The 21709-nt window shown below is 31.8% G+C and overlaps 1 protein-coding gene across 1 annotated transcript in view; it reads left to right on the forward strand.

The window, feature by feature from the left end:
• Window positions 1-1930: 1930 nt before the first annotated feature.
• The window catches only part of LOC115875376 (neural-cadherin-like), a 125686-nt gene continuing 105907 nt past the window's right edge, over window positions 1931-21709 (forward strand). The window contains exon 1 of the mRNA XM_030890801.1: window positions 1931-2105. Coding sequence (XP_030746661.1) covers window positions 1931-2105 — 175 coding nt within the window. The remainder of the gene's footprint in view (window positions 2106-21709) is intronic.

A 21709-nucleotide genomic window follows, 5' to 3' on the forward strand; every position in this document is an offset into this window, starting at 1 on the left:
TTTTATATTTCATATTTTATGGTATTTTTCACAGTAAATTTTTATTAAAGCCACTCAAAGATGTTTGTTTCGTATTTTAACATTAAAACCATATAAAATAACACCGCGAGTATCTGCGAAACCATTAAAAAATTTGAAATGCTCTAAATACAAAAAAATGTCATTTTTTTAGATCTCTGTCTAATAAAAAAATAATATACAGGATCTTCCATTTAAAAAAACGAAGAATGATTTTATATTTTATAAAGTTTGGCGTAGAATTTTGAAGACCCTGTTTGGATTTAAGATTACGATATTTATAGGAAAGTAAGTATAAACCATCTAAAGTAAATATCCAATATAGTTTTGATTTTAAGACAGTTCTTGTATTTTTAATAGTTTTTTATGAAAGGCTGAAAAATGTATATTTTTATTTATTTATTTCATAAGTATCTTTTAAACTATCGAAATATAAATATATAATTATATCTTGGAATTATGCAAAGTGATCTGAAAGGAAGCTAAAAATGCAATAATATACAGAGTGTTTCAGTTAAAAAAGGAGATCTTTATTTAATCCCTAGAGAGTGTATTTAGAATATTTATATCTTCTACATATTACATTTTAATCAAAAATTAATTAATGAATATTTTAGTTCTCTATTTAAGTAAGTGTTTTCTTTTTAATTATATCTTGCATATTTTTCTTCAAGATTAATACTTGTTAATACCTTCCTTAAAGTTCTTTCATGTCGTGCGCTCAATTTGAAACAAGAATTATGAGGAAACTTTTCACTGCATATTAAATGAAGTTTAACCGTTCTAAATAAATTAATATGTAACTTTGAGCGTGACTAATTTCAGCTTGTAGATTGCTGCGGTAAAATTTAGACTGAAATTTAACGTGAAGTAGTTGTTGCTGCGTTTCATAAACTGTATGTTTGCAACAAATCCGTAGGAATACGTATTAAAAGAACCTTTAGCATGTTGGTTATATCTCTAGCTTGTAGCCTTATATAGAAAATAAGAAAATTAAATATTTCTTTTTCCATTTTTAGGAATTCCAAAAACTTTTTTACCTTGATAAAACTCGTTAGTTTCCCAAATAAATCTTCAAGAAAGAAAGTAGCTTCATGTAATATGACGTATAAAAAACTTTTAAGACTGTTCATTTCTGTATCCTACTGAATATATCTTGTTTGGATAGAGCAAAAGGCTACCGTAAACCCCTCTAATAAGAAAACTTTTTTCAGTCTCCAGTACCTTAATTTCGGAGTATCGTAAAAGAAAATTGCCCATGATTCGGTTAAAAAAGTTTACGCCAAGTTTTTTCATATATACCTACTTGCGGCGAATCTCATGTAATCATTTCGTTATATATATATGGCAAAAAAATTCGAGAGAATTCTTTTCTTTGAGTTTGTTTTTGGATTGCTTCTGTTACAATCTTTTTTAGTGGAAGAAAATCTTAAAAATAAACGTTTGAAAAGAACGTTGTTTATATTGCTTCTTATAGTCCGGCTTCAGGATTATTACGCTCATCGTATTTTTAATCAAAACCTAATTTTTACGTATATTAATGAATAGGCGAATACACTTTTAACGGTGCCTATCAAAACGTTGCCGCAACTATGTTCAATTGATAATAATAACTGATTTTGGGGACGGCAATATGCTTATAAAAATTTTCGATCATTTATATGTCAAATTAAAGCTATTTTTATTCTATGCATGATGTTATAAGGGCGCCTCAATCAAAAAATTGCCGCAAATAGAGGTTGACACAGTTCAAAGATTTCCTACGGGCCCGGCAACAGTGGGTCGCGTCGGCTTCTGTAGCTCCTATAATAAAAACTTAAGAATTTTGTATAAGTGTCAACCTAAAGTATGTGTTAGGATGTATTTCAGGAAAATATTTTACGGATATAATTCAGAAAGTGGCTAAAATGAAATGGCAATGGGCGCCAGCCATCTGTCTTTATCCAGTCTAGCACCATGGCCACATGGTGCTAGACTGGATAAAGACAGATGGACGCATAGAATAACAGTGTGGAGGCCAAGACAAACTAAAAGAAGTGTGGGACGTCCACAGAAACGTTGGGTGGACGACATTAGGGAAGTGGCAGGTAAACGGTGGTTAAATACAGCACAAAACAGGGAGACATGGAAAAGGATAGGAGAGACCTATATCCAGGAGTGGATGAATCCGGGTTGAGGAAGAAGAAGAAGAGGAAGATTCCAGTTCATGATAGTCAACCTTTTTTCAAGACACAACGACAACCCTTTTTTCAAGAAACGCCTTTCTCAGTGGTGTTAAATTCCTTCAAATTACAAACATTTTTACGTTTATCTGGAAATGTACGATTTCTCCAGAGAGAAAATTTTCATGACGGTGTCAGAGTTAATACCACTGATACTCATTTCCAATCCACTTTGACTTATTTTTATAGTGTTTATCATGCTTTTACATTCAAAAACTAACTCTTCATTTATCACAGGCGTTAAATATGATTCATTTTATATAAAAAGCTATTAAAATAAATCACAATTTGCTCACCATTTTTCCATAATAATTCTTCGTGTTGAAAATTGGTTTACATATTCATATAACATAATACTCTCCCTCTCTATACCACATTACGTATTTTTTCATTATAATAACGCCCAGTTTACATAGGCTTTTCGGCACATCTTCGCTGGCGCACATAACTCAATTCTCCCCTGAACTGATTAGGGATCTTTTTTATTCTAGCCCGGAGGCAATAAAAACCGCGTAAAAAAGGTCAATTTAGAGTTAAAATTTTGAGCTCCAATAGGCAATAAAAAAGGGACCCTGGATCGGAACATGCAAATCCATTTTGGATAATGCGATTGGGAAACAACAGCGGGAAGGGTAACGGGATGGCTGTTAAAATGTCGTAAGGCTTTCTTGCGACTGTTATATTTGATGTTTGCGATTGGATTGCGATGGAGGAACCGTTATTTATGTGACAACTGTAACAAATGTTTTTTTCATCAATAAATTACATTGTTTCAGATATAGTTTACAGTTGTAGATATACACAAACTGTCACAAAAAGCGGGTACCTTTAAATTTTGATATATTTTAAAATTTAAAATATTTTGTTCAAGTGGTATTTTTTTTATTTGCTTATTTTTTAATCAGTTTGTAACTAAAATTCTTTGAACTTTTAGTACTTACCTCTTTCTAAATGAAAAATGAAAGTTCCCGTCTGTCAATTACAAGAGGAAAAACAAAATGTTGATATTTTGATGAAGAATGCAACACCCTTTGAAATATATTAACGAAACAAGGAATTTAAAAATCATTTTATCATCTAGGAAAGTCTTTTTTTATCCATCTCAATAGCTTTTTATTAGGGTTCCGTACCCAAAGGGTAAAAACGGGAACCCTATTACTAAGACTTCGCTGTCCTTTAGTCCGTCCGTCTGTCACAGAGGTCTATCTTATGAACCGTTATAGCTAGACAGTTGAAATTTTTACAGATAATGTATCTATGTTGCCGCTATAAGAACAAATACTAAAAACAGAATTAAATAAATGTTTATAAATAAAAAAGTACTTCCACTAAACATTATCTTTTAAGTAAGAATTTTACATAGAACCTTTCAAATCCTCAGTTGCCGCGTGGTTAAAGTGTTAGGACTTTACGCTGCTATGACGTTGGTGCCGTAGTAAGGCAAGTTCGAATCCTAGTCAAGGCGACTTTTTTTAATCGTTTTTTTATAATTTTTACATATTTATTATTAATACAATTTTTAGTAACGTGTTTCTTTATTTTTTTTTTAAATTACTTATACGCACATTCAAAATTTCAGCTAAATCGGAAAAAAAATTATAATAATATAGTGTCTAATGTTGTATATTATAATGAATGGTACGGAACCCTTCGTGCGCCAGTCCGACTCGCACTTGACCAATTCTTTAAAACAGATACGTCTACAAAAACCGTTGACGTTCTGTTAAAAAAAATTACAAATTATTTTATATATATTTTTATAATTTTTTAATTTTTTTAATTTTTATTTTTTTATTTTTTTATTTTTTATTTTTTAATTTTTTTTAATTTTTGATTTTTTTGGAGAGATGAGAATCCGCATATAGATTAGAATAGACATTCTTTGAATTTTTAGTACATCTTTCTAAATTAAAATGAAATTTCCTGTCTGTCAATTATAAGAGGAAAAACAAAATGTTGATATTTTGGTGAAAGTTGAAGAGTGCAACACCCTGTGGAATATATTAACAAAACAAGAAATTTAAAAATCATTTTATCACCTACGAGCGTCTTTTCTCGATAGTTTTTTATTCATCTCAATAGCTTTATTTTTATTGAAGTTATTAACTTTTAATACGACAGTAATGATTTACAGTAATTTTAGCATTGAAAGCATGCCTTTGTTTTTAGGTCCTCATAAACACACTTATAAAATAGTTTTTATTGTTTTTCTAATGCTACCGTCATTAAAAAGTCATATTTTTATGGTTTATTGATGTTCACTTTAGCAGAGATGGTCTTAAGTTGTGAACTATCGGCTATTGCTGCTTTAATTGATCATGGTAGAGATCAACTTTTGAACTTAAAACCATCTCTGCTAAGATTAACCGCTCAACAGACAATAACAATATGATTATAAATGACATTACATAGATCATAATAGTTATTTACAGTACAAGTGTGTTTATGAACATGATTACAACACCGAGCGTGAATATCTAATCACACGAGTGTTGTAATCATGTTTAAACACACGTGTCATGTACAACGTTTTATCTACAACCGAAAAATAACAAAATGCTATTTTAATTTTCGTCTATTAGTCGCCCACCTTTAACTATGACATTTGTCACATTTTTTTAATTATAATTGTGGGGAATTGTTACCTGCTTCAGACTATAGTTACAAACGTTGTTTATCAAGTCGAGAGAGTAAACGCGAGCACTGTTTACCCAGAAAATTAATTTTAAAAATTACGATGAGCGATTCCGAAAGTCTCCCTTAAGATGTAGAAGTTGCCGCAATACGTGCCACGGAATCATTATTGCCGGAAAAGTCGCGATCAAAATATGAAAAAACATACAACCAGTTTTTGACATGGTGTGATGACAAAAAGGTGAAAAATCAATGCAATGAAAAAGTAATTTTAGCATATTTTGAAAATCTTGCACGGAAACACAGCGCATCAAGTCTATGGACGTTTTATTCTATGTTGCGAGCCGCAATATCCCTGAAGAAGAACGTTGTTTTTCATTATTATAAAAAAAAAGTTCTGTTATAGATTCATAACACCACTAGTTGTGTTATGAATCACATAACTGAAATACTAAAAAAATAGTGATGTAAAAACGTTATAACTAAACGGTTGTAGATATACACTATTTTATAGGTCTGTTGACTGGGACCAAAAACAAAGGTATGGTTCTAATGTAAAAAATAACTTCCAATTTTTCCTTCCGTTTTTTTTATTAAAAAATTAATCCGCATTATACTAATCCCTTAAGAAAAGTACGGCTCAACATTTTTCGTCTGCTCCATTTTCTCTAAAAGATAATTTTGATTTAATAAGGATAATTATGTTGCTTACTTCCAGATTTTATTTTTCTTTGTCTTAAAGAGCAATTAGTTGCTCGTTCCTTTTAATGTAATTTAATTTCTGCATAATTTTCATTTAATTTGAATTTCACGAGAAATTTCATTCCAAATAAAACTAAATCTTTTCCATTTTTTTTTCTGATTTTGTTTTATTATTGTGCTTTTTGCGAAAGACGGACGAGTTTGCAATTATAGCAAACTGAAAAGAATACCTTTTGTTCTATTATTTTTTGTTGTAATGCGCATTTACTACACTTATAATACTACAAATTTTCAAGAAATTGAATTGAAAATAGCCCGGATACTTCAGATATCAAAAATAAATGCATTTACCTTTTTTTATTTTTTTATGATTTTTGATAATTATTATACTTTTAACGATATAAGCATGCAGTTTTGAGTAGCTTTTTTTCAGTATCTCAACTTAAACACAAGGTTTGGTTTAAGAGGACTTTTTTATGAGTAAAGCTTCATTCAGAACCTCGCAATTAGTGGTTCCAATTAGCGTAGAAGTTTGTTCCTTTAATTTTAATGTAAGCATTCAGAACGTCTAAATTCATCAAGAGAAATTGTAGTTAAAAATTAAAAGTTTATTGTTTTATAAGCTAAATATTTGGCTTTCTCTATGGATACAACTGACTACCGCAAGCTGGTCGTAGGATATTCTATTAATTTTAGTTGTGTTTTTTAGACATTATAAATGATCGTAAACTAAAAAGTATAGAGTGTAATTGAAACCACTAATTTATTCCACCAATTGCGAGGTTCTGAATGAAGCTTAAATCAAATTACACCACTACTAGGTACTTATAGCTCTAGCTTATTCAGTACCAGCTGATCATCGTCGCATATTTTTGAGTATATGCGTTGCATCTGCTAAGTAGATTCATTGGAGTCTAGAGACCCGGAGTCTGGAACCTCACTTACATAAATACCGTTATATATTTTATATTTTTTTGTAATTATTTATATAAAAACTCTATCTTTAAAAAAAGTCCTTATGGAGAGAACCGTTTCCAGACGCACAAATCTATTTCCAAAAAAAATTATTGAATTTAGAACTACACCATTTAAAAATCATAGTTTTACTCAATACAAAAATAAATTTCAACCTTCTTAAGGCCAACTGACAATAGGCGCCATTAAAAAATAGTGCGGGCCAAGATCTCTCCAAAATTATCATCAATTTGACCTTGCTAAAATTATAATCGATTTTCATTTCCCAGCCGTCTTAGATGCCGTTTTTTTATCATATGGTATAAGCTGTTGAACATCTAGATAAGTACGATGAATAAGTAAGATGATTGATCGGTATGCTGATTAGTAATATGCTGTGCCAGTAGGTATTAGCTTCAAGAAGAGTTCAAGTAACTGTTTTTGAATTATTTTCAATATTAAATGAGCTTGTCTTTAGAACTGGTTCAAATATAAGTAATGCTAAAAAGTAATTTAACTTTTCTAATAACCATTTCATGTAAAAGCTGCTTATCGACTTATCTTTTCCACGAAATCTAATTAGGAAACAGCAAAACAATCATCTGTATAATATATTGGATTCCTTAACTCTGGCTGTTATTGCTGATCTTTCTACACAAACAGGGGCGTGCGCTATAATTTTATATAAAGGAGGAAAATTTTAGAAAGTTACCTAAATATTTGTAATGATATTCGATCCTTAAAGCACTTTTTGAAAGTTTGTTAATATCTTTATCGCCCTTAGAAATTTATTTTTAGCGGAAAATTATTACCTATTTTTATTTCATATTCATTTTATTGTCGTCAATCACACATGTATGTATCACGCAGCATAGAATAGATGTTAAAACAAAGAATCTATTCGAACGATAGCTTCCGCTTTCACTTAGAGTACGTGATCCAAATCCTGCAAACAGTAGGTGGCCAACAAATCTCTAAAAATGTTAAAAAAAAAATAGCAAGGCAGCGGCAGGCGAAAAAGTAGAACATTCACCAGATCTCATAAGTGAAGATAGAGAGTCAAAGATGTAGTGGGTCTACTAGCAGGACATTGTAAGCTTAATGGGCATCATTTTGGGGCTGATAGGATTGACAGACGAAGCCATGTGCAGATTTTGCCAATCTGAAGAAGAAACGACAGAACACATTTGACACTCTGACAAATGTGCGCTTCTTTGTATTAAGAATCATAGGCCATTGACGTAGAGCTATATGGGGGGTTCAGTCTCTTGCTGGAGTTTTTGAATAGAATAGGATTATCAGGAGAGGATCACAATAGATCTGAAAAGGTCGTAGTGGCCAATTACAGTCCAGTACCGGCCAATTCCACGTCAAACATATAATCTAGAACACTCATTCAAGAAACTGACATCACCGGTGGAAATTCCAATAATCTCTTGATGCAACACAAAACACAGCAGTGAAGCTAGCCGTCTAAACGTATGATTTCATAGTAAACGACACAGTAGTTCGTTTCCCTACAAAGTGATACATTACTTTTCATTGATATAATAAAATTCAAGTTTTGGCCACGTACGTTCATAAAAATGAACCAGTGTGCTGTGGGCCGCGGATGTCAGACTTCGCTAGGAAATGACACCTTAACTTCTATTCGATTTTCTACTGTGGGTTGATTTTTTAGGGAAAACATTTCTTCCATTGCCCCCATGTACCGCCCCTGTACACGATCGTTTTGTTTCTGCCCTTTGCAGTAGAGAATTGTCCGATCGCAAATCGTCTTCTTGCCCTTTTCACGTTTCTGTTTTATGTCGTCTTATTGCCTTCTCGCTTTTAATTAAACTTTGCCTAATAAGATTCTAATTCTGTGCCGAAAACGTGTTTGTTTATTAGTCAGATTCGTCCCAATTCGTTCTCTATTCTCTTTACTTAAAGGCATGTTTTATTTAGTCAACTGGTATAGGGATGGGCAAAGTTGTCATTCTTCAGAGAGACTTAGAACTGTTATTATGTTACTATAAACTCTATGTATAATTTCATTAGAAAAAGAACAATTCATTTTCAACACCAATGCATTATTTTCATAAATTCATTTTGCCTGTCTTTTAAAAAATGACATTTTATTTTCTTCTGTATTTACACAGTGAGTGAGTTGTAGGTGGGACCCTCCACTGTAGCCGCGATGGCGTATTGTGGCTCAGTTCTACAAACTATTTAAATGAAAAAACAAATGATTAAAATTCACCTTTAACACCTAACTTTTTTAACACAAGCTGTTATGCCCGAGAGTGATAAGACCCAAAGGTCTGATAAGTCGAGGATGATGCAGCTCAAGCCAGAGTCGCTATTCGGCATCTTCCACCAGTTCCATACTCTGCAGATGTGATATCAGCTTGCAGTGGCCTATGTATACCGCAGTGAGCGTACGCGCTTCATTCCTGCTGGCCTTTAAGAGTTCTCCTGTTCTGCGTTTGGATGGCCTTGCCAAGATTTTCCTAGCATGTTCCATTCTGGGACTGTCATTGCAATCCCGAAACGTCATGACCCTTATCCATTCACAGAGCCGGTCTCCAGGCCGACATGTTCCGGTATCCATATGAGCGACACTTCGTTGATATCTCCTAGTAAACTGAGTAGTTTCCTACAATAAAGAATGCATTTTGTTGCTTCAAGCGCTTTTAACGCGTCTTGACACCGAAAATATATTTATTGTTTCTCTGGTGTATTTCCATTTTACCAGCAAACGCACATGGGTTTCAATAGCATATAACTCAGCTTAAAAATAGCATACTCTACTAATAATTAGATTACCTTTTACTAGTTCATATAGATAACAGTTGGTTAAACGTCAACGTAAAATAACAGTTACAAAATAAATGATCGTTAAAAAAAATTAACGACCCATCTCTAAAAGAGTTTGCCCTCGACCCCTTTACTCACTCAGAGACGAACTTGAACAGCTTTTCAAAATTTTATTAATTAGAATTTTATTACTTTGCGTCGTTTGTCTTAATGGACTGGCGACTAGGCGGGCGTATTTTTGGCAGTGCGGTTTTTTACTCCTTGTTTTATAAATTACTGCGGAGGAAACATATTGTTTATGAAAATGTTAACAAAAAAAGGGTTAGTCAATGAAAAAATTTTGGTTTCTTATTTTCAAAAGAAATATTAATTGAGGTTTTTCAGTGGTTTATAAGGATTCATATCAAGTATCTATTTCTGATTAACTGTATTCATTCTGTCATAATTTTTTTTTCTATTCTAGCAATGTTTTTTTTTTGAATATATTAATTTTTACACCACCATTAAATTAAATATACATAAATTAAAAAAATATATATACATATATTTTAATTAGATGTTTAAAGCTGGTTGTATTGCTTGTAGAATTCCACAAATCAATGGCGCATATTCATGTTTAGTTTGAATTCATGTCGAGTACAAGATTAAAGGCTGATTTGATTCAGATATTGATATACAGCTGCTAACTAGAAATTACAAGCTTTCAGAGTTCACTTGTATTTGCTTATATAGTATGATCTCCATACGTACAGGTATATGGATGTATAGTACTATGTCTCGTCTCTATGTCTTCCCAGGCATATCTATGTCTGGCAAGTTTGTTACTGGAATATCTGAGTATAATGTGTCATCAATGAAACTATCTTTTAGAAAACTATCTTTTATAAAATTCCTCAGTTTAGAATCCATTGGTGTAAACTCTTTAGTGGCTTTTTACTTTATTCAAATAACAAATTATGATATACCCTCGTCTTTCAAATATATTATACAGGGTGTCCCAATATTCCGTAGACATAGAACTACTACGTATTTTTAGAATCAAAAAAGTTCGTTGGACATAATTTACCTCTATACAAAAGTGCTTCGTTTGTTCGTTAGAGGGCATCAAACTTTAAAAAAAATAAACACATTTTAAGAACCGTTGTTCCGATTTGAATGCGATTTTGGGTGTCTGTGTTCTGTAAAGGTAGTTTTGCCCCTACCCATACCTTTTCTTAATTTTTGTGATCGCCAAATGTTAAAGCACTTAGGAAAACATTCTAAGTTTGATGCCTTCTAGCGGACAAACGAAGCACCTTTTTTAGAGGTAAATTGTGTACAACGAACTAATTTTGACTCCAAAAATACGTAGTAGTTTTGTGTCCAGGGAATTTTGGGACACCCCGTATATCTAACAATATTTTATACTAATATATAACAATGGATAACTGGAGTACTCCTTTTCTCTGTACTCGGGATAGTATCTACACCTTGCAAGTTCAATATTTTACAATGTTAAATTAATTCAAAAGTTTTCAAATTAAAAGTAGTACGTGTGGCTGTTAATCAAATATTTCTATACGAATCTGTGGAGTCGGAGATACAGTAATATCAACTAAAAATGTTTTTAATCAACATTTGTTTTCCCTTTTCCTATATAACTCGAGTTACATGAAGGAAAATATGCAACCATAAACTCCCAGCTGCAGCTTTACAACCTGACGAATAAATTAAACCAAAATATATTCTAAAACCTTGCCGAGATAATTAGACACCCGATATAATATGCAAGTTATATTAGGCGATACGTCGGTTCGTGGGCGAATATAATTTTCAAATTTCGCGATTGCTGGCATCGGGCTTGTCACAGTTTTAATTACGTATGTATATACGTCGAGTGGGGTTAAAGCGAAGAGGATAGGATAGAGGAACCGATAGGAAATTAGCTTTGAATATGAAAATGGAAAACCTATTGGGTATTTTACGAAGAATTTATATTCGAAGAGTTTAGATACAAGATATACTCCGCCTGTATAGAGTAAACAACATGGTTCATTGATAGCTATACTCTGTTTTTTTTTCTCAGGTAAGATTTCGACAGACGATTACAGAAAAAAAAACAGATAGCGTCCATACCAATCCATTTGTTTCTCTAAAAAAAGTTTCTAATATTTTTTAAGTTAACTATGGATGGGTTGATATATAAATCCGTCATGAGTCGTCAACAAGTTTTGTGCTTTGATAATTATTACTGTTAATATTGGTGATACATTAGTACATTAGTATCCGCTTTAAAAACTTGTATTTTTGGCTAATTAATTTCAAGTTCTACAGGTAATCACGGCATGACTGCTTACTAGTATTATATTAAGTATGTATATAACGGTACATAGTCTAATATACAGGTTGTTAATTTGTTTATTACTCGTGGCAAGAGCTTTATGGTTGAAATATGGCAACCTCGGCCCGCTCGTTGATACACGACGCGACGCGTGACGGGACGAGTCGGCAGAAAACCCTATAAGTGCATGCGTTCTCAATAGGCAATGTTGCCATTCTGTTCCCCTATAAGTAACTGTCGATTTAACAACCTGTATAAAATTCACGTATTACAGTTTTAGTCACAGTTTTAGTTATAAAATTTTATATGTCTATTCAGTATGTATGAGAATAGGCTGTTATATATTTTTTATACCCCTAAGTAGTGATAAGGGTGGTCCACCCCATACAACCCTAAATTTTTACCACCAACCCCTATTATATTTTTTAATAGCAATATTAGTAATTGAATAATTTTCAACCCCGTGAATAAAAATGACTGTTGTTCTATAAAAATATTTATGTTTCAAAACAACGTTTGCCCGGTCAGCTAGTTTAAATATAAAAATAAGAATACGTATAGACATGAATGGCATATTTTCAAAAATCTACCTACCAAACTTATGGAAAGAATATTGTTCCAAATAAAAGAGCGACTTCATAAATTGACTTACAATCTGCAATTGTTAAGATACAGAAAGATACTTAAACCGTCTTTTCCATGTATCTTGAACAGTTTCATTGCATTATATTGCTTGGTTACCTGCTTTTTACGCTATAATGCGGCTGTATTTTGGCACAGGAAACGTTCCTTTTTGGCACAAGATAAGCATTACTTCTAGTTTTGTCAGAAACAAAGTACTTTGCTGCTATAAGAAGTGTATTTTGGTTCAAAATTATGCAAACTAAGTATATACACGGAGAGAAGATAAATGTTTAACATAACATTTATTTTTTTATATCAAAATTGATCCGATTTTACTTTGTTTCTTAGCCAAGAGGTTAAAATACAAGCTATCAAACAAATTTCTAGAAAAAACTGGTACCACACTGAATTTGTTTTCTATTGTTTTTATTTCGGGGGTCTCTTGATATTTTGTCACTGTTACTAAAAAAAACTTTTGATTACACCAACAGTTTTTTTTTGCAAAATATAGTTTAATTAACTTTGGAAACCCTCTTAATTTCGATTTTACATAGCGCGAGGCTGAAAATTATTTTCTTAAAACATAATCATGATTATAATACGATAACTTAAAACCGACGGCAAAAAAACAATTTCTTGGTGCTTAGACCACCAACCAACCGCAAACTTATTATCCGCTCCAGTTGATATTGCGTGTTTTTGTAGCGAACCCTGCTCCAACCAAAATATGTCGACCTTTCCATTGTTATGGCATATCCGAGAAAATGATTTTCTTACGCCAAAAACGGTGTTCCTTATGCCACTAAGAAGCCTAATTTTCGCGTAAAGATCTCCTGCTGCATTGAAATTTCTCTGAATATATGAAATTTTAAGATGTACCAAAGAGTTGGAAATAATTTTTTCAGTTTCTTCTTTTCATTCTTTCATAATTTTTTTACTATTTAGAGAGATTTTTAGAAAAGTGTTTCTTTATTTTTAGTGTAAGGTGGCCTACAATCTTTTTTTTTAATTACTAGTTTAATTTAGTTGCTCATTTTCTAGTAGCTATACAGGATTTATTTCCGAAGTTTCGACCTCAGAATAACCGAGTTATTCTGAGGTCGAATATACCGCCCCAAAAACATTTGTACTTAATTTAAGACTAACCCTGTAAATGATATAGTTAATTTAAATATTCGCGCTAGTAAAAAAATAAGAATAAGACATATTCATGGACTGACATTATCTTTAATATTGAAAATTTACAATATAATCGACACAAAATAAGAATAATGAGCTCCAAAACATAAAAATAATTTCTAGTATTCATGATCTCGTCACGAAATTGAAGAGATAAAAATCAACGAGATTATATGTAGTGTTTGAAGCTGTATAAATGAAAATAAGTAATAAAAGAACTGTAACGAAACCATTGAGGACAATGGAAAATACCTTGCATTGTGAGGAAATCAATAGAAGAACCGTCTGATTTTCTGAATAATTCTGATAACGACAAAGAAAGGAGAATTATAGTGAAAAATGAATTCGTTAGGAATATAGATAACTAACACAAAAGAAATAATGTATAATTGGGTAAATGCAAAACAGAAATACGAACCATAGATAAAACACATTTTTTATTTTACATCATCACATATCAATACTGTCTAATCAAAATGTTCACAAAATTTAAACTGAAATTGTGTATATTAAACAGAGTGAGTCTGAATATGTCTATTTGTACCTAAATACTCTCAAAAAATAGAAATAGTCCCAGATTTTTTCTCTACCATTTTTCAAATAAGTGCAAAATAACCCAGTTATTCAACTTTGAAAATTTAAAAAGTCACCGCATTTTTTCGGCATATGTATCCCTTTTATTGCCGTAACCATGGTAATAGCAGAGATTAAGAAATTATACAGTGGAAAAATTTGCGGTGAACAGACAGCTCTAAAAAGATTTCTAAAATACACAGGAAATTTTAAAACAAAATTTGTGCGAAAAAGCCTCATGAGCGTGTTCTTGCTTTTTTTGAACTGTTTTAAGATTCACCCTGTATATATTATAAGGCAATATTGGTTTGTTAAAAAAATAAACCACTGGAAAATTAATGAAAATATTACAACAATTCTTTTTAGAATATTTATTATGAATATAATCAAAAGTAATTTTATACAGAATGTGCAAGTAGTTTACATATACTTTATTATTGTGTCTATTTAATATACAAATGTAAAACAAAAATAAGCACCAACCGTACATATAAAAAAGAGTTTTACTTGTGCAGTATACTTTATATTCAATTTCTATGATTCTTAAATTATTTAAAATTAAATTCTGTGATAAAGCTACGCGTAATAATAATTATAATCTGTTGAGTAGTTCACAATGGAATGTTTTAATTAATGATTGTATTTAAAATATATGGTAATTTTTTTTTGACGGAAAGTTTACTTTGGTTAGTAATACCGTATGATCGAAAAAAAAATTACGTCCAGTTGGCTTGGAAATGACGATCGATGACATTTTCCATATAATTTTACATATAAAATGAGAGCGATCTTCATTTCATAGCCATCGCTGACGCCATTTTTATTCGATCATACGGTAGAAGCATAAAGGGAAATCCAGTTTTATATAACGATATTTAATGAAAACGTATGCGTTTCGAGTGTCTGTTAATAAATACTTACTAGAAATCGTTATTACTTCATAACACTTCGTTTTATAACAACTATACATCGATAATATATCGGTAATTAAACCATTTTATACCTATTATTTACAGTAACAATAACTTTTCTATTATTAATGTTATTTTGGTCACCGTTAATATTGAAATATATTAGCAGCAATAATGATATTATATAATTATGGAAAATATTCATTATTTAAACAGATATATAATTTATTCTGAGGTAATAAGTATATTTTATCATCCAATAATATTTTTATACTTTAAACAAATTTAGTACAAACAGTGGATAGTAAAGTTTTATATCAACATGTAATAATAAAACCCCGTTAAATGATATTAATTTGTTATTAAATTAATGCTTAATATAAGAAAATTAATTTTATATAAATTTATGAAATATTTACACAATTCACATTGATTTCAAAATAATATTTATTTATTATTATACATAGTATTTATCAGTAGTTCTAAAAAAAAACAAATGTACATCTTGCACATGTCATACATATTTGCATGAATACGTTGATAAAACATTTGTTACACGCGAATTGCCTTATAGGTCCAAGTGACATATTGATTTTGTGTCCATTGGTTTCGTGTTACCAGATAGTGTCAAAAAATAAGCACAAAATGAATCATGTTGTTAAAAGGATGTTTGTTTGTTCTTGGATTATCTATATCCTTCAAATGATACTAAAATAAGATCGACTCGAGCGATATATTTAGGATTACCAATGACATTTTAATTACCTAAATATATGTAGAACATTTACAATATAATGTTCATACCTTAGTTTTTATGTTTCTAATCATTGTATAAAAAACAAAATATTTTTCATGGAACATAATTTATTATACATGTTATAATTTTCCAATTATAGGAAAGACAGTGTTTTTTATATTCTACCTTTTCCTTTTTTGCTGAAAAAAAAATTACACTGACTTTCCATTAGTCCGATATGTCCGTTTTTTCAGTTTCACTAATTAAAATAAAATTGCCTTTGGAATTGCGAATGAAGCAGCAGAGGGTAGTTTTAATTTTCTGGGATTATTGCCCCCGAAAGAAAATCTTACTAAGAAATTTACATATAATCTACTCTTCTTAGTAAAATCTAGGTAAAATTCACACAGCGCCATCTTACTTAAACCTGAAGTCGCCTAATCTTTAATGGGATATTTCCTACCTTAAAGTTATACATATACTAATAAATTTATGACAAAATTATAAAATGTCTATTTTCTTAAAGAAAAATGTGTCGTGAATGCTTGAACTATGCAAAAAATATTTTTATTTGTTAAAAAAGAGTAAGTTTGAAATTACTATTTGATATCCGCCACATTTTTTTTACTTTAGTGATACACTCTCTTGTTAAATGTAATCATGATGCGTATTAAAATATAGTAATAAGTATATTATTTGATGTATTTTGCCTTTCAAACAGAAAATTAATACATAGGTACTATACGTTTGTATAAAATTCCACTGAGTGTACGCACCACGGACACTAACTTCTCATTGACTCCTTACCCGTTTACAGATTTTCTCAGCCAAGTAAAAATCACTCAACGCTTTAGGCACCATTTGCTTGCGGAATTATAAAATAGCCAATAAAAATAATTGGTGTGTTTATTGTTTTATATTGTAATATTTATGACGGATAAGTCTAAAAGGTTGAAAATATATTAGATTAGGTTCTTCGAGGTGTCTACCAGCCTGATCCACTGCGACCTTTTCAGATCTGTAGTGGTTCTCTTCTGATCATTAGGTTACATTCTCTAGTTCCATCCTTTTCAAAAAGTTTGACAGCTTGAGACTGAACCCTCTATATTAGGGTGAGCCAAAAAATAGCCTATGGAATTTATGGGTTAAAATGAACCTAATAACCGAGAGAAAAATATCCCCGGAAGGCAGGATTTTTGGCTCAATTTAAAAAGGTGTCGGTGAACATTTTATTTTTTACGTGTTATTTAAATGGAATACTTTAAATGTTCTCCGACACTTTTTAAAATTGAGCTAAAATTCCTGCCTTCCGGGGATATTTTTTTCTCGGTTATTAGGTTCATTTTAACCCATAAATTCCATAGGTTGTTTTTTTGGCTCACCCTACTCCATATAGCTCTCTGTCGATGGCCTATCATTGCATATTACAGAGAACCGCACATTTGGCTAGGCACAGGCTATCGCACCGACATAAAATGAGTTCTGTCGTTTTTTCTTCAGATTGACAGAACCTGCACATTGCACATGACTACGTCGGTCAGTCCCATTAGCTTTAGATGCCTATTCAGCTTACAATGCGATGTTAGTATACCCAATCTTTGACTGTCTTTCTCTCTTTACTTATCCGATCTGCCGTGAATTTTAGCGAATGTTCTACTATGAATTTTTTCACCTGTTTCTGCCCTGTTGTTTTTCACAGCTTACAATGCGATGTTAGTATACCCAATCTTTGACTGTCTTTCTCTCTTTACTTATCCGATCTGCCGTGAATTTTAGCGAATGTTCTACTATGAATTTTTTCAGGCTGTTTCTGCCCTGTTGTTTTTCTCCGCCATTCTAGAGATTTGTTGACCACCCATAGTCTTATTAATGGGCCTTGTTTGGCTATTTTATCACAGAGGCTGAAATAAACTACGTAGACACAAAAAAAATAGAAAATAGTTTGCACAATTTAATTATATCAAAACATAAATAATGATTTATGATGCGACATATTATAGCGTAAAACCCATTAATGATGCATCAAATATTCAACAAAGCAATGGAGTTTGAATATATTACTACATATGCAGCTTTCGGAATTTACGTTTATGATTTCATCATCTTTTTGTATGCGCAAATGGCTCGACCAGTACGTAAATTAGAAGGGGAAAAATACGAAAAAAAAAACTATCGCAAAATCCGCAAAAAAGCTGAAAATACAACTCGGCCGGCGAATTCGCTTTTTGATAAACATAAAAGCAGTGCTAACAGTTGGCCGGATCGCTTTGAAAAAATAAAATAAAAGGGAGTGGGTTCAATGTGGCGGTGCGTGCTATCGCAAATCCCGTCAGATTTTCGACAGCACAAACAAACAATTACGCTTACTCACTCACTTCTCTGTCCCGTGGTATTAAATAAAATGGTCCCTAAAGTCCGGTAGTGAAAAAATTGTGTATTTATGGCGGGTGAGAGTGTGTTTTTTTTTGGTAATATATCCAGGAAATGAAGGAGTTTTAATAACAAACATATAATTAGGCTTACTTGTTTACTTCTGTCAAATTAAATATCAGCTTACAATAGTTGAGCTCTTAAAAATAGCCATATAATAAAAACTAGTTTGTAAAAAAACTAGTGTTTTTTTTGTGGCCGGCCGTAGCTCCAGCGGTAGTGTGTCGATCTGCAGAGCGGTAGGTACTGGGTTCGATCCCCAGCCAGTACGGTCGGTTTTTTTTTATTTAAATAAAAATATTTATTTATCTAAATAGAGCGACCAACGAGCCGCCATCTCAAGGAAGGCAATGGCAAACCACCTTGAGTATATTTGCCTTGTACAGCCTCTCAAATAGTGCTGTTGGGATTCGACAATATTACACCTCGATATTTGTAACTCTATCGAGCCAAGAAATCCGTAAAATGCGACGATAACCTATCGAAACCTAACCTAACCCTTAGGAGGAAAAAACTAGAACCTTTTGCACATGTTATAAGAGGTTCTAAATACCAATTATTGCTCCAGAATATTATGGAAGGAAAAATCCAAGGGGGATGTAGTCGGGGCAGAAGACGAAGATCCTGGCTGAAGAACCTCGGAGAAAAATATGGAATGACGTCGAATGGATTATTTAGAGCAGCCGCAAATAAAATCAAAATAATGTAAAACCTCTGACGAGGGGTAGGGGACTCAAAAACCTCACTATCTTTTAGAATGTTTACTTCAAAATTTAATTTGATTTAAAATTGGGGCGACATGTTTCGGGATTCATTTAATTCCCATCCTCAGGCCCTAAAAAATAAAGCTAAAATAATCAAATTACAATCAGAATAGTAAAGCAACTCTAATATAAGGTTTGTTCCCACCAGCATTTCGGGATCGTTTCGAAATCGTACTCGAATCGGTTTTGAACATACTCCCCAGGGTGTTGCAAACTTTCACCAAAATATCAACATTTTGTTTCTTCGTATAAGTGAGAGATGGCAACTTAAATTTTTAATTTAGAAAGGGATACTAAAAATTCAAATAATTCAACTAGAAATTGCTTAAAAAATCATTAAATTTTTTTTAAAAAGCCCACCAGAACATTATATTAAACTTTAAAATACATCAAAATTTTAAGGTTCTCTATTAATTATAATATATTTATTTTGTAATACATTTTTTTTGCATTAAAAATTTTAAAGCTAACTTCCAATATCGATCAATAAGTCAACATATTCTGATTAACATTATTACGTTAACAATGCATTAATCAGTAATATGAGCTAATATGAAACCCTACGTGCATGTTTAAAAATCGCACGCACTAGCAAACACCGTAACCACGAGTAAATTTGGTGCTTTGTTCTATTCAGAATAGTTGGACGCTGCGGCAGCCCGCAATGTGTGCGACGACCGGGTCTTTAATAACGCGTTGGCGATTGGCAGAGAACGTAATCAACTCTAGTTCGGAACAGTAAATGAACAGTAGGTCTCAATAGACTTTACTTCTCTGTTGTAGTGCCGAACAACAGAACAATTTTATTTAAGGAGTTTATTCTTCAGAGAAGAGAAAGCACCAATAGATTGAGGCGAATAGTTACAGTTCTTTGTTACAGTTCTTTTTATTTGGTTACCTACTTCGAATAACATTAAATTAAAAGGAAAAAAATCTATTTTTGTTATATTTTTTTTTTGAAATGGACCTAGACAATTTTTTAATTTTTCTGATAACAGATTTCAAATTAAACCTAGCTAATCTCTTATTTGAATGAAATTACAGGGGAAACTTTTGTTTGTTTTTAGGATATCCTCAGTATACAAACATATTGGAGCATTTCTTAAGTGAAAGTAATACATCTCAACATTTACAATAAAGAGTACAGAATGCATGGAAGTATAAGAAGACATTCAAAGAGTTATAAATAAAATTGAGCGAAAAATAAATATGTGCAATAGGGAGGGTGGTAACCCTTTCGAACGTGTAGAGCATTAGAAAATAGTTTGTAGAAGTTTATTTATTTATAATAACTACGATGAATATTATGCATATTATTAGATCGCACACTGAGATTTCCAATTCACAATAAAAAAAAATAAAAGTATTAAAAAAAAATATTATCTTTAAATTGCTTGACTAAATGAAGATTCAATTAATATCCATTTGCATCTTCTAATCGGCTCGATTTTGCTTATTCAATGTTAATTAGCGCTGATAAATATTGTTGCGATGAATATACCCAAGCAGCATTTGGACGTCGGGACAACGTTGTGTCACGCGACCAAACGTCGGGGCGCAATGTCGTCACAACCTCGTGCCAACCCTGGTCTGCACTAGTTTAGAGAATAATTTTTGGATCGAAACGACGTTGGATACCTACGTTGACTAGCAGCCTAATTTAGTACAAACTGCAACGTTGTTTAAAATCCTATTTCACAGAAATGCAAAACTATAATAATATGGCGTCTAAGTCGCGTTTTATCCTAAATTGGGATAATTATAGTAAAAATATTATTTTTATGATTTAGTTAGAGACATAATATGGCAGATGGCAGTAAAGGAAAACAAAACAAAAGTATTTAAGTGTGGAGAATGTTTGAAGATCATAATTATTGAAATACTTTAACTAACTCGTTACCCAAGGCAAAAAAGTTAAACGCAAACAACTTTATTGATAAATGTATTGTTACTACTTTGAAAAATACTAATGGGCCTTAAAATTAAAGAAGTTTTAAAAAAATTCTTCAATTTTTTTTAGTAAAATGAGAATAATTTATTCGCAGTCGAAAAAAAAATGTTTCCGCGTGTTGTTTAGGGTCAAATATTTCAAGTTAATGTATTCAAAAAGCAGGAATTGCTATTTTAGGAACCGAAACATTTTCTTATTCAACAACATGGCGGCTTTCACTTTGTTGTTTTGGAGATTAAGATGGAGTAGTTCGAGTAGTCGCATACTGGACTAATAAAGTCGCAGTTCAGTTTTAACAGGTATTATACTAGTCGCAAGATTGCCTAATTTAGTCATCCTTCATCCTAGAGTCTAGCTTGTGCCGCCCTCTATATTCTAAATAAACGAGAGAGTGGACAAAAGTATCGGTAATATGTCCATGTATATTTAAATTTTGTTTTATATGTGCTTTTCTTACGTCCCATTTTAATTAAGTTGTTTTATAAGAACAAAAACAGCACTGAACTGTCTGACTGAACAGAATAATGAACTGAAAATTTAAGATTTAAGGTTATGGTTCAATACCGTTGCAAAAAGGTAGTGGCTCGACGTCCTACCAACGTAAGAATAAGGAAATCTAAACAACGTTGGAATTAGTAAAACAGGCGACGTTTGCATAACGTTGGAATAGGTCCTGAAAGTGACGTCGGAAAACTCTTCCCAATCACCTAAAGATCATTTAAGCAAAAAAGGTTACAAGACAACGTTTATTCGACGTCGCAGAAGCTTTTACTTTGTTGTAGTACTAGTTCAACGTCGGCACAACGTTACAACAACGTTTACATTTATTTTAATACCCAAGGTACGGAGCTAACTATTTTTTGTAACTAATCCAACGTTGTGTTTAGTAAAC

The sequence above is a fragment of the Sitophilus oryzae genome, unplaced genomic scaffold (genome assembly GCF_002938485.1).
Source record: "Sitophilus oryzae breed Bouriz unplaced genomic scaffold, Soryzae_2.0 scaffold_1385_pilon_pilon, whole genome shotgun sequence".
NCBI lineage: Eukaryota > Metazoa > Arthropoda > Insecta > Coleoptera > Curculionidae > Sitophilus > Sitophilus oryzae.